The sequence below is a fragment of the Gambusia affinis genome, linkage group LG18 (assembly GCF_019740435.1).
Source record: "Gambusia affinis linkage group LG18, SWU_Gaff_1.0, whole genome shotgun sequence".
Lineage (NCBI taxonomy): Eukaryota > Metazoa > Chordata > Actinopteri > Cyprinodontiformes > Poeciliidae > Gambusia > Gambusia affinis.
The window spans coordinates 18,211,438-18,225,195 of NC_057885.1; the positions used below are offsets into that span (position 1 = coordinate 18,211,438).

The following is a 13,758-nucleotide window of genomic DNA, read 5'->3' on the forward strand; positions in this document are numbered from 1 at the left end:
TAAACACAAAAACGCACAATGACCAAATTTGCTACGGTTGTTTATTTGTGTTGTTTCAGTTTTAATGATAAACTTCAGTGAAGTTTATGGTTTTTTAGTGCGGATCATATTTTTGGTGCGTTTTAAAAAATGCTTACACTGTAAAATCTGTCACGTTACTTCAACTTTGAACATCTTTCTTGAAAAAACTTTCTTAAAGTCCAAAGTTGGGTTAAAAATCATTATTTTTTTCAGCTGTAAAGTAAAGTTAAATCTCTGTGTTGGTTTGATGGGTAAAGATTTGATTTTTGGTTTAGTCGTTAAAACTTGATCATTTATTTCATCTGAATTACAAAGTCGTGTAAACTTTTCATTTTTTGACAAGATTTAAATTATTCAAGCTGTTTTATTTACAGAAAACTGGACTAGGCATAACATTATGACCATCTGTCTAAATTGTGAGTACTGCCTGCTTGCGTTTAATATTTGTGGTTTTTCTGTGGAAAATTCACATAAAATTTGCTTAGTTACAGATTGCTTTTATACAGCTTATCTAAATGTTCTAAATAAAATGCATCTGCAGTACTTTTGACTATTAGACTGAGATGGGCTCTTTTTGAAGTTATATTTTTGTGATATTTTATCAGATTTAAAAAAAAACATTGAATCTTTTCAAAGATTCAACCTTTGAAAAGATTCAGATTCAGTACCTTATTTTGCTTTGTAAGGTACAAAATGAATCATCCATTTTTATTAACCTTCTTTCTGGTATTCTTCCTGGTTCTTGACCTGCTTTTTCTTTCCTTTATTCTTCAATCTGTCTTATTTAAACGCCTCTTCTCTGACTAACTGAATGAAGATGTTTGGACATTTCCACCATTTTGCTTTAAAGTTATTTTTCGGGTAAAATGGAGTCATTTATTTTGTTCTACAAAATCCTCCAATTAAACTAATAAGAGAGAACACTCTTCAGGAGAAAAACATGCATGAATTTGATTTAATTTAATGTTTTAATCATGGAGTTAAGTAGATAGAAGTAGATAAAGATGTGTGCATTAAAGAAAAAGCTTTTATTTTGCATTGTTTCACACAAAAATACGCTACCACAGCATAAATACATCTGATAAATACACACACTCTTAAAACCACATCAAACTGTTAATATAAATCCATATATATATGCATAAACTCTATATTTTATATTTAATTACAGAGACAGAATCAACATGAATCATTAGAGAAATCTAAATCGTCATTTAAATAAAAGCGCTGGCCTTTTCCTAGATGTAAGAAAAAGTAAATAAAAAATTGAAATTAAGTGAAAAACAAAGTTAATGCAGCATTTTTATCCAAAGAATGATAATTGTTAAATAACTAAATGGTCCCTAAAAACCTCTCATTCATCCAAACTAAACTCATTCAGCATTTTTGGCAACTTCTGGTTTGACAATCCTTAAAATAAAATTAATGACATATAAATCAGAAGAGCATAATTAGAAAAATAACATCTGCTGCTTCCTCTACATCACATTCTGTACCAACATGGCTGTTTATCTAGAGTATGAATGTTTTCCTTTTCTATCCTCAGAAGATCTAACATTAAATCCATAAACTGTTTTATTTGGGTTGAGCTGATGCAAAAAAAAAAAATGCATAAAATGTGTAAAAATGTAATTTTTTTTCAGATGTTTCTCCTTCATGAGCTTTTTTGAGCTAAACTGACCAAACTGTGTTGCTTGTTTTATTCCCTCATGTTGAAATCCCTTCAGATTTTTATGTTTTATTATTTTCCACAAGGTAAAACAGGCATTTAAGAGGTTTAAAAATCTGAATATTATTTAATATTTGAGGACTGAAGCTGATAAATGTTGATTTCTATAATTATCTTCAAAAGTTCACACTTTGTGTCCTTGGCCCACAGGTGGAGCAGTTTACTCTGTTTTCTACTAGCAACAACTTTCGAAAACATAAAACTTTTGCTGATGTTATAAAGTTACTATCATTATTATTATTATTATTATTATTATTATTATTGCCTCCTCGGAAAAGTCCAGTGATAAAATCCACTTTTTGTGGCTAAAACTGGCATTCAAAGAGTTAAATATTCAGAAAATAAATATTTGTTACGCACGCTGTTATGTAACTGGCAGTTACTCTCATATTTACGCAAAATTTGGAAAAACATGTTGATGCAAAACGTGTTTTGTGACCTGAGACAAAACTAAACAAACAACCTGGAGGGATTGCTGCGTGTTCGGTGCTGCATGTCAGCTCAGCGCGGCGCCCTGCGTGTCGGCTGCTGCAGCGAGTCATGAGTCAGACCAGCCTGAAGGTTTCTTCACCGCCACATTCACATTTGGTACCTGCTTCAACCCACAGCAGCACAGACAAAACGACTGAAACCAGATTGGTTCAGATCGCACAGCTTTGTCCTGAAGCAGAAATAAAACACACTGTAGTGTTTGAGGAACTGGATTTTGCAGTGTAGAAATAAAAAAGCAGCCGACAGAGAAGACAAATCCCATGGATACAGAAATAAGTTTACAAAATATGCTGGTTCAGTTTGGGAGCTTCTGGCGCAAATAACTACAGATTACATTTCCATGAACCTGCAGGGAAGTGCAGCCTCTGCCAGCTTGGACTCAGAAGGTTACAGAACCAGCTGTTTCTTTTTAAATTGAGAAACAGCTAAAGACCAGGACCGATTCATCTGTAGTTCTTAGAAACAGAGAGACTCAGTTCAGTTGATGCTGCAGAGTTTGAGTCCTGGCGTAAGCAGCAGATTTCAGGGGTCATCAAAAAAAAAAAAAAAAAAAAAAAAAAAAAATCCGGTTTAAGAAATATTTATTAGGGCTGAAACGATTAATCGATTATTGAAATAATCATTAACCGGAGAAAAGAGACTCAAAAAAGAGACTATTTGATAAAAGAACGACACAGAGCAGTGAATAAACCAAAGCTTTACAAAAATACATACATTTTGCACTTAAGGTAAAAATATCTGTCTGTAAATACGTTCTACCCAGAACTCCTCAATTAACATGGTTTTAGCTCCATCAAATTCAAATTCTCCTATTAATCACCTTTTCTGTTAAATTATTAGTCTGTTCATCCAAAAAATAATCAATAGATCATCTATACACTGTATAAAAGCTAAATCAAGCAGAAATAGCTGAGCTTTTCACATGTTACAGGTATTTTTTTTTAGTTGCAGACGCATCATTTGCTACAAATAATCAAGTGTTCACTAAAGGAAAGCTGTGTTATTGCATTTCAGGCAATAAAATGTTAATTTTAATACTTTAATGTATTTCGAATGTTGTATAAAAAAGACTTTGATGAAAGATCTGCAAAATGTGCCAACTTTTGTATCTGATTAATCGATTAATCATCTAAATAAGCAATAGATTAATCGATTGTTAGGAGTAAAAAGTGTTATCTGAGAAAATTAACTGAACCTCTGAGAGCAAAAAAGGCACAAAGCAAATCTGGTGTTTGGTGTGTTTTTCTTCTCTGGACAGAAATAAAACTCTTTGTTTTGATTTTATTATGTGCAAAACTTTCTCTGTTTCTGTGTTTATAGATTCCTTCCAATAAGTTTTGAAATCTCTTAAACGGATCCTGATGAGTCGTTTTTCTTGCTTTCTGCAGGTCTCTGTGGTCGCTGACCAAAGGAGTGCCGTACTCTCTGCTCAAACGGAGGACAAATGACGAAGTATTGGGCTCAAAACAGAACAGGAACAAAATCAAGCAAAGGCCTGACACAGGAGCTGATCCTTCCTTTGTTGAGTTGATTCATTCTTTGAGAGCTGCAGCTCATTTATTACCAGCCAACATTTTCAGACAGACGTATTTCTGTGTGAAATATTTAAAGTAACTTGATCTTTTATGGGATCAGTAATGCAAGTACAATACCAGAAAAGAGCTTTTTCTGCTCTATCCAGGGGCAGTTCTTACATAAATGGGGCCCTGGGCAACATGTTCCCCCTACAGCCCCACAAGAAGGACTTTAGCAAACTTTACTTCTATTTACATTTGTGATGGTAGAGCAGAAAAGTGTTTTTTCTGGCATTACTGTAACTGAATATCTAAGTGGAAAATTATACTGCTGAAATACAATGATTTTTATTTTAAGGTTGTTTACTATTATTGACATCCCTGGTAAAAATGACTAGAAAATTATCTTATTGTTGGGATTATATGACGACTCCAAGCTCTAAAGACCTAATAGGGTTTGATGCAAAACAACTTTAAGTGATAAGCTCCCATTTCTTCTGGATCGTAACTTGAAGGTTAGTTTTGTCTTATTTAAAGTTAACTAAGATGTTTGCACTAGAAAGTGGGCCAAAAATACTTGGTGAGATGTTTTGTTTTTGCAGTGTGAGACGTTGGTTGTGTCTTACAGTTGGACTTCTCTCAATGTAATAAAAATAAACAGCTGTTCTGTGATGCTACTGGTTACCGAAGCCACTCAGGATCCACTCGTTGACCTCCAGCAGCTCAGAGAGAGACATGTCTTTAGAGGCGGCTGGTGCCTGAAAGCTGGTCTGACAGTGAATCAGAGGGCTGGGCACAGTGAGCAGGGACAGCAGAGACCCGGGAGCTGGAGAAACCTGTTGATCGTAACCTTCGATGGAGGCTAGAGGAGCAGCAGGAGGAGAGGTCACTAAGGTCGCAGTACTGCTTCCACTGAACCTGCAGGGAGGAAACTGAGGCAGATTCCTGGGACTAGGTGGTTTCGGTAAAGCTGTGTTTTGGACCGCTGAGGAGGAATGCACTGCCGGTGCAGCTGCAAAGGAAGAACTGAGGGTTCTTAAAAATGAATCGTCTGTGAAGGATCCGCTTTGAGATGCTGAGGCGGTTGTGTTAGTGTTGTTGGTCAGTAGCTGAGATGTTGTGGAAGGAACAAAGCTGGGAGGCGGTTCACAAAACAAAGAATGAGGAGCTGGATGTGTGGAGAAAGAGGCAGAATAGGGAGAAGTGGATGAGGATGAGGATGAGGTAGCAAGGAGTTTAACCGACGAGGTTGCTGCTACTGCTGGAGAGGAAGATGAAGACCGGAGGCGAGTCTTTTCAGGGTCACTGAAGGCTTTTAAACTCACTCTGGTGCTTAAGGAGGGAGAGTCCTGCAGAGGACTGGAGCTGGTTTTGAGATCTGCTGGGGACGAAGCGACGTCCTTAAGGTGGCAGTGAGGTTTGTGGCGTTCCAGCGCCGTCTCATAGAGGCGAAGGTCTTTTTTCAGCTTCGCTATTTCCTTTTGCAGAGCTGAATTTGATTGCTCAAGACTCTGCAGCTCCTAAAGAAACAAGAGGCAAGAAGATGAGTTATTAAAGGTGCTTCCTTGAACAGGTTAGGATAGGTCTATGGTCTATACAAAACAAGTTCATAAAAATTTTTTTAACCAAAATTATTCTTAGATAATAAAGTTTTAGTCTGCTCAGTTCTGCATTTCACAAAGACATGTTTTAGGGCCTCTGTCACTTTAAATCCACATAAGCTGCTGCTGATCACTCCCCCAACTCAAAATTTACACTCACAAACAACCGCACATCTTTGAAAAGCATTAGTAGAACCTTCTGCACAACCAACAAAAATGCAGCAATTGGTTTCAAAACAGTAAGTCAACTAGGGGTAGGCATTTATTGTATCACTTATTATTTATTGTGTAAAATTACTTCAATAATTTTTATTTATCGTTTTGAGAAATTCCAGCTTATTTAAAAAAAACAAACATTTCATATTGTCAGGATTGTTCTGTTGTTTTTTCCATTTTCTCCAATGTTCAATATGAGTATCAATAAATATTAATAAATTTGAATGTATGATTGTGCACAACCAACCAGAATGCAGCCAGTGGCTTCTGGATGGTGAGTAAATAAAACACTTTTCTTCTCCAGCAGCCATTGTACAGCGCAAACAGGGGTAAAACCAGCTGACCAAACGTGCCGGAACTCAGCTTGGGTTGCTAGGTAACGGGTTAGAGCTCAATATTGGTTGCTAGGTAACCTGATGATTTGTGGCGTTACATTCCAGAGGAAACAGAACTATAAAACATTAACTTAATGCCAAAAACTAACTAGGTGTTTTTTAAAGTGTTTGGTCCGTTTCTAGAAGCAGTTGAGACACGAATTAAGGTATAAAAACGCACAAAATGTGAAGGTCCCCTTTGTTAAAAGCAAAGCGAAGCCCTCATCAGCCATAAAAATCCAACAGTAACACAAAGCACCCCACCCACATGCAATAACGCCAGGCCTGACGGCTGCTGTAATTAGATAGCAGAGACTCTGAGGCTTTGAGCTGCAGCAGAAAGCATGAAAGTCACCGAGAGGATGGTGCCCGGTTCACACCACAGCCCCCAAGGAGAAATGAAATATGTCCGTTAATAGAAGGCTCAGTGAGCGCAGCGTGAAACGAGGCAGTGGATGATCAAACAAGGACGGCGATCCCCTGCTGATCAGTGCTGGACTCAAGAGTTTAAGTAGAAAATAAGCTGCTGTTATTAAGGACATAATTGCAGCTATAATATTTGTTAGTGACATAACAGAAGCAGCTCTTCCTGTCTGTGTTTTCAAAGCCTTTGATGGTGTTAATCGCTGGATTTTAAGTGAAGGTCTTAGTAAATAAACAGAATGACTTGCATCCTGTAGCTAGAACTAAAGTAATTAGGTCCATAAAGGGGTTCCACAAGGTTTAGTTCTTGACCCATTGTTGTTGTATTGAAAGATTGGAAGATTAATACCTGAACACCAACTATAACGTCTTTAAAAAATGCGAACATTTTGAAAAGACTTAAATGAATAAGCAATGCTTAGCCTGATGGGGGCACAAGTAAAGCCTGGTGGCCCGCCAGGCTTGCTAACAGAAATAGGATTTCACTTAACATGTTAAAGATGAATTCCTGCAGTTTAAACCAAACATCAAAATGGAGTAAAAACGTTGATTTAAGTTTAAGTGACTTTGATTGTTGGTATCAGTCAGGCTGGTCTAAGAAACTTCTGACCTACTGGGAGTTTTACACACAGCCATGTAAATTAACACCTTGAATTTATCAAAAAAAAATTTATTACAGGAAGTAAGTGCGCTAAATGTTTTCAAAATTAGCAAAACTGCAAAATGAAAAGTTAGCTCTGCTATTAGCGCATAAGCAGATTAGTGGAAGCGTGTGGGTATGTAAAGGAAGAGTGAGTAGCGCCGTCTCTGTGGTCGCCCTCTCAGTATGTGTTCAGATTCTGAGCAGTCATTTCCTTCTTTCTTTTTATCCCTTTTGAAGTGGAAACAAGGAAACTTTTGTTCAATACACAGTTTCTACAGGGAGCCACGTATTAAACCCTGTGGAACTCCCTAAAGGATTTGCAACAAATCAGAGATAGAATGATGATTGTTGTGTTTGAACTATGTTGCTGCAACATTAGCCAACGCTCCCTAATAGAAAAATATGTTGTTAAGCTTCCTATTTCTATAGTCAACTTAAACCTCAAACTTTGTACTTGGACGTTGCTTAAAATAACAAAGTATCCCTCAAACAAAGCCGCATGAAGGATATTCTCTCGCTCCAGATAGTGTAGTTGGGCACTGAATCGCTGACACAGCGCTGTGCTTTTAATTTTTTCTTTAAATCAAGCAGCCTGCGGTCTCCATGCTTCTTCAAAATGTGGTTAAACGCCACACTGAAAGCAGAAGTGAAAGAGATGAAAGACAGAAAACAAAAGTCAGGACTTACTACACATGACAGAGACACACCCATTCATAAAACTGAAGCGATTACATTAAAGCTCATCCAACCGTCCCCAACAGACGCAGCATTCACAGCTCAAGAAACACCTCAGGTGTTATAGGTTTCACTTTCTCTTTGACAGACAGATGTTTGTCTGAAATACACATGAGAATAAACATTGGGATTTAAACTTTGGCCTTGTTATCTCTTTTAAATAAATCAAATTATTGACTTTACCATAGACATTTTTATTTTTTTGGCCTATTTGTCTTGGAACCTTGAATTCACCTTTAACTTTGTATCAATTCACTGTGCAAAAATCTTGAGTCATAACTAATTCATCCAGATCTGTCTTACGTTTTTTGTTTCTGTTCAGTCCGGCACTTTACCAGTGTAAGCGGAGTGTTTGGCTTTGTTGTTTTTGGGCGGGGGCATTTATTAGACTCCTTAATTTACCATCAGTGGCCACTGGAAAAAAAAATAGAATTCTGACTTTAATCTTAGAAATTATGAAATTAAAGTCAGAATTCTGAAATAAATCAGAATTCTAAAAAAAGAGTCAGAATTCCAAAAATTAAAGCCAAAATTCTAAAGTGGAAATTCTGGCATTTTTAGGGAGGGTAAAAAAAAAAAATCAGAATTCCAAAAATAGTCAAAATTTGAGGAAAAAATTTAATTTTGAGAAAAAGTCAGAATTTTTATATATTTATGCCATTTATTGTGTTTTTGTCAGCAAGAAGGACAAAGAACAAAAGAATTAAATTAAAAAATTTAAAAATTACTGCAATATTTTATAGTTTAATATGTTTAGAGCCAAAGAGCCACTTGTGGCTCCGGAGCTGCAGGTTTCAGTCCCCTGAGATGAAAACTGTGATCCTATCTCAATACAGCTGAAGCTAAAATTAAATTTTTAATTCCTTATTGAAATAAAATATCAAGATAAAACATAACATTTATCTAAGGGACCAATAAGTCAAATTATAATTCCAGTTTTATAGGCGGTCAGGCCCCTGCCGACCCCCATCTAGGACCGCCCATTATTTGTGTTCTTTTCTTGTATCATATCTGATACATTAGGCTTTTTTGGTCATGTGATTATTCTAAACAAATATATTAGGATTATTTTTTCATTTTTTTGAGGGATGTGTAAAATAGACCCAGAAGCATGCTTCCTTGAAATAGCTGAGTTTTATAATTTAAAAAGTACTAACATAAAGGGGAACAGGCTACAGAAATACTGTATCAAAAATAAAGTGAGGTTAACAATTTAAAACCTATTACAAGAGAAAAAGCCAAAAAAATTCTGATTTTTAATAAATTCATAACTACAAAGACTTTTTATAGTTTTTAAGTCCCTTGAGATAACATGTTATAAAATGACCTGAACTGATTTAAATTGTATAAAATATATTAGGTAGCATTTTCTTAGTACTTTTTTAAATGAAAGAAATAACTTAGACGTTAAGAACAGGAGGAGGTCCTTTATGTGTCTGAGCTCCTGGTATTTTTCTTAATGGTTGGCTTAAAGTCAGAATAAACTGTTGGAGAAGAGTTCAGGTTTAGCTGTGAGGGGGAAACGGGTCAGTAGAGGAAGAAGAGAAGGAGTGTCTGTGTGTGTGGATGGGTGGTATGGGTAGAGAGAAGGGGTGGGCCAGCGTGGAGGAGCGGCCAAAGGGAAAGTCCTTCCCTTAAAGCCGAGCATTTACAAGAAACGGCTACAAGCCTGCCACCCGATTGCACAAGATACACACACATACACTCCCTGACTGTCACACTGTCTGAGGGTGTGTGGATCAGTGTGACTCGGAAGGCGGCTGACTGTCGGAAGTTGAAAAATGCAGGAAGCATGAAGAGAAACAGACAGAGGTTTTCTCTGGTTTTCAAGGAGGGATTGTTTCCCACCTCGTGCAGCTCATCAGCTCTCTCTGTTTGTTTACGCCGGCTTTTCCTCGCCGCGTCTCGGTTCTTTTCTCGCCTTTTTGTCACTCTGGGTCGAGGCCGGTTCCCCTCTCCTTCTCTTTCCTGCAAAAGCAAAAGCAAAAGCAAAAGGTTTAATTGCAACCCTGCAGAATTAATGACATGCTCCAAAAGATCAGATTTACTCCATGTTCACTCTGACATCACGTGCCTCCTGGGTTTGGAATTAAAATTATAGAAAGATAAGATAAAGATTTAAAAGCTAATTTATTATGAGGCAGCATGTGATCCCTAAAACTGAAGCAGAACATTAATAAAAACATAACACCTTGGATGTGTGAAGTTAAAACTGATAATCTTGAGATAGAAAGAAAGAAGAGCAAATTTCAGATTATTTTTTTTTTAATAAAAATTTAAGGGTATAATTTCCAGACACCCCTATTAATGATGAAACCGGGAATCATTTTAGTAATAAAATGTGCTTTATGGTACTGTCTACATATAAAGTACCAATCCATTGTATTGTCCAAAAGTTACTGAAGATCATGCTTCATTTTCAGGTTCAGTTTTCATCCACTAACTTGAATAAATTTACCAAACTCACCCTGTTTCTTCCCATTCTGATTAACTTGAACATGAATATTTGAAAACATTTAGAGTTTGGATTCTGTTTCCAAGTTAAACATTAGTTTATTTTTAAGTGCGGAGAGTGGGAAGAAGCATTGGGTAAGGCTGACAGCACGACATGTCATATTGATTTTCATTTCTCTTGAAATAATAAGAGGGAACAGAGCATATTTTAAGGTACATTAATTAGTAATTGACACTTAAGTTTCATGAGTTTGAAAATTTCCTGCAGCCGTCCCTACAAACGACTGCATGGCTGCTGTCTTGTGGATTCAGAGTGAAGGATTATAAAAGGCAGTAAATATTCCCATTTACTTCCTTATGCTATTCAGTGACAAGAACAATATGAAACTCAGATAGTTCATTAGAAATATAAGAGCCATTTTAGTTTATAGCAACAGTATATATATATATATATATATATATATATATATATATATATATATATATATATATATATATATATATATATACAAAGAAAAAAAAAGGAATACATTATGGGCACTTTGTAACAATTCAACCTTAGCAAAGGTTGAATTGAAATATATCACTCTATCTAGCTAACATTTACAAATATAGCAAAATAAACACGCTGACAAATGTCTTGTCTCCATTGAGCGGTATGGTTCGGTTCGGTTCACTATTTTATGTATGAATGAGACGTTTCAAGTCTCACTGAGCAGACAGGGCTAAACCCAAACGGCTAACATGGCGTCCTACTAGAGCGACGACGAATGTGACGCGCTAGCTGTTAGCATGTCTCTTTCTTGTTGCAAGCAGTAACGTTTTTCTGTCCCCCAATCGATGGAGTGTGTTGTGTGACGCCAAATAAATAAATAAATAAATAAATAAATAAATAAATAAATAAATATTAAGGGGTTGTGTGATGCCACTAGCTAGCTCTGCCCTAACTGTGCCGTTATTGTTGTTCATTGACGCACAACCAAAGGAGGCCCGGGAACGGTTCGCCAGGAGTCGGTTATATAGGCCAATTTTATAACGGAAACTAAAGAAATAGCGCCCGAACCGAACAGACTCCTACAGAAACGAAGCAAAAATGGGATTTCACATAATTAATTATCCATACTGGTTTGACGTAGAGGGACTCCAGAAAAACATTGGAACCCATATGGATTATTTCTATGTTGTATAATTTAAGCAGATAATATATTAATATCCATTTAAAACGTAGGGTGACCAATTAGCTGTCTCTTAGTGCCCATTCAATCTGAGCATATGGGGCCTAAATAGACTTGTTGGTTGGGTATCTACTATACAAATATCTATAAAATTGGTTAACATTTGGGCCCCACACGGGATGTCTATTTCTACTAACCAATACTACAATATTTATTTGTTATATAGTTCAAATATGACAATAATGACATGTTAAATTTAATTAGATGAAATCTATAAATTAAATGATTGTTTTGAGGATATATATATATATATATATATATATATATATATATATATATATATATATATATATATATATATATATATATATATATATATATATATATATATATATATATATATATATATATATATATATATATATATATATATATATATATATAAAGTCAATCATTTGAATTTTTCTTCATAACCCACTTCCTCCATTATTTTTTAATTATTATTATTATTATTATTATTATTATTATTATATTATTATTATTATAATAGTCACAGTTCTGATTACAGACGCTCTCGGTGAGAGCGTCTGTATATATATATATATATATATATATATATATATATATATATATATATATATATATATATATATATATATATATATATATATATATATATATATATATATATATATATATATATATATATATATATATATATATATATATATATATATATATATATATAAAGGTGATGAGGGCTTACCAGAGTAGAGGTGCTGCTGCTGCACTCCTCCGCTGACAGGGAGCCACAGGGGCTGCTAAGCTCACACCCGGTGTCCATGAACAGCAGGGGCATGTTTCTCCTCCAGCAGGACCAACTTTCACCCGGTCCGGATCAGCACACATCCAGCCTAGCGGGGTGAGTCAGGCCGACCCACCTGGGCTGCAGGTTGCTCGGTGAGCTGCTGATGCTGTGTGAGGACTGAGCCGCTCAGTAAGCTGCTCCGACCAGTTTTGAGTGCGGGCGGGTTGACTCCCGGCAGATGATGATTATAATGATGATGATGATGATGATGCAACAACATGATGCAGCAGCTTCTTTCGGTTTCTCTTTATTTTAAACGGCCCCGTTGATGCTAAAGCTGACGTTGTTACCTTCACTTGCTGTTTGTTAGTTTCACTTAGCAGACATGTAAACAAAAGACGCTCAAGCGTTCCGCCAAGCAGACTAAAACTCGTGGTGAGTACCAGACAGTTACACATTTCCAGAGATAAATCTGTTTCCAGGTGTAAACCTTTGCGGCACCCTGAAAACTGGAACCGCTGTTTCCCACAACCCGTGAAGGGCTCCACGCTCTTCCAAGAGGAAACTTTGACCATATTAGGAGAGAGGTGGTCGCACTTCCCCCACGTTCAGGGAATTTCTGGAATCAATTTTGCCGGGAAACGAACAGAACCCACCCCCTCAGAAAACACAATATTTTTTCTACCAGACCTGCGAGGAAAATGACTTCCCACGAATCCGTTAATGACCCCAGCTTGAAGCTGAACATCGTCCTGAGTCAGAGGTTTCTTTACAAAGCTGCTTTGTTCCTGCTCCTCTGCAGAGTGCACAGTAGTCCAAAAAGAACGTTCTGTTCAAAGGAAAGTATTCCTTTGCAGTCATTTCACTCATATACATATATATAAATCAGAACATACTTTATTTCTCCCCTAGGAGAAATTCCATATTGGTAAACAGGTTCCCATCCAGAATGTTAAATAACCCCAATATAACAAGTAGTGGTATACAATTTATAACACGTGTGTAAATACAAGAGATTTATGTATAAAATGCATTGAATAAATACAAACGAGAACAAGTAGCTAAATGGAAATATGTGACTCTACAAAATATTAAATTCTGCTGATATAGTGGATGTAAAGTATCTTATTTTAAAACTATTTCCACATTTAATACAACCATTGTCCTGTTTGATTCACCCTACAAAAAGCAAATCTGAAAATGTACAAAAACTACCACTAACCAGCCTGTATAAATGAGCACACCCTTAAAAGGTAGTGTTGTGTGTTTTCCAGCCACATAGTGTTGTTTTATAGCATAATGAATTAACTATGTTACCTTCAGTTGTTATAAATAAAAGCTGTATATATCAAACTTGACCTAAAAGAAAATTTACTTCCTGATTTAACACCTTGAATTTGGGCCCCTGTCTCTTTAAAAACTCTGCCTTTAGGAAGTCATCACAACATGCTCTTCTATTAACTCTTTTACAACATTTTTATCAAGAAGTAGCTCAGCATATGTGCAGTTCCGCCCGGTGTTTGCTAATTGCTGCTGGCTAGTCTGAAGGAACAGAGTGAGGGAGTCAGAAGGT

The 13,758-nt window shown here is 36.1% G+C and overlaps 1 protein-coding gene across 1 annotated transcript; it reads right to left on the reverse strand.

Annotated features, from left to right (window-relative positions):
- Positions 1-1,665: 1,665 nt before the first annotated feature.
- On the reverse strand, positions 1,666-12,499 carry batf2 (basic leucine zipper ATF-like transcription factor 2). Its single transcript, XM_044097657.1, has 3 exons — positions 12,144-12,499; positions 9,597-9,716; positions 1,666-5,276 (listed from the first exon to the last, which is right to left on the reverse strand). The coding sequence occupies exons 1-3, from the start codon at positions 12,234-12,236 to the stop codon at positions 4,431-4,433; spliced, it is 1,059 nt and encodes a 352-aa protein (XP_043953592.1). The 5' UTR covers positions 12,237-12,499; the 3' UTR covers positions 1,666-4,430.
- Positions 12,500-13,758: the final 1,259 nt, after the last annotated feature.

Excerpts from the sequence above, each read along its gene's own strand:
- batf2 (XM_044097657.1), bottom strand. The coding sequence starts at position 12,236 with ATGCCCCTGCTGTTCATGGACACCGGGTGTGAGCTTAGCAGCCCCTGT. Across the intron at positions 9,717-12,143 it reads GCAGCAGCACCTCTACTCTG|GAAAGAGAAGGAGAGGGGAA; the intron begins GTAAGCCCTCAT and ends TTGCTTTTGCAG. Across the intron at positions 5,277-9,596 it reads GAGCTGATGAGCTGCACGAG|GAGCTGCAGAGTCTTGAGCA; the intron begins GTGGGAAACAAT and ends TTGTTTCTTTAG.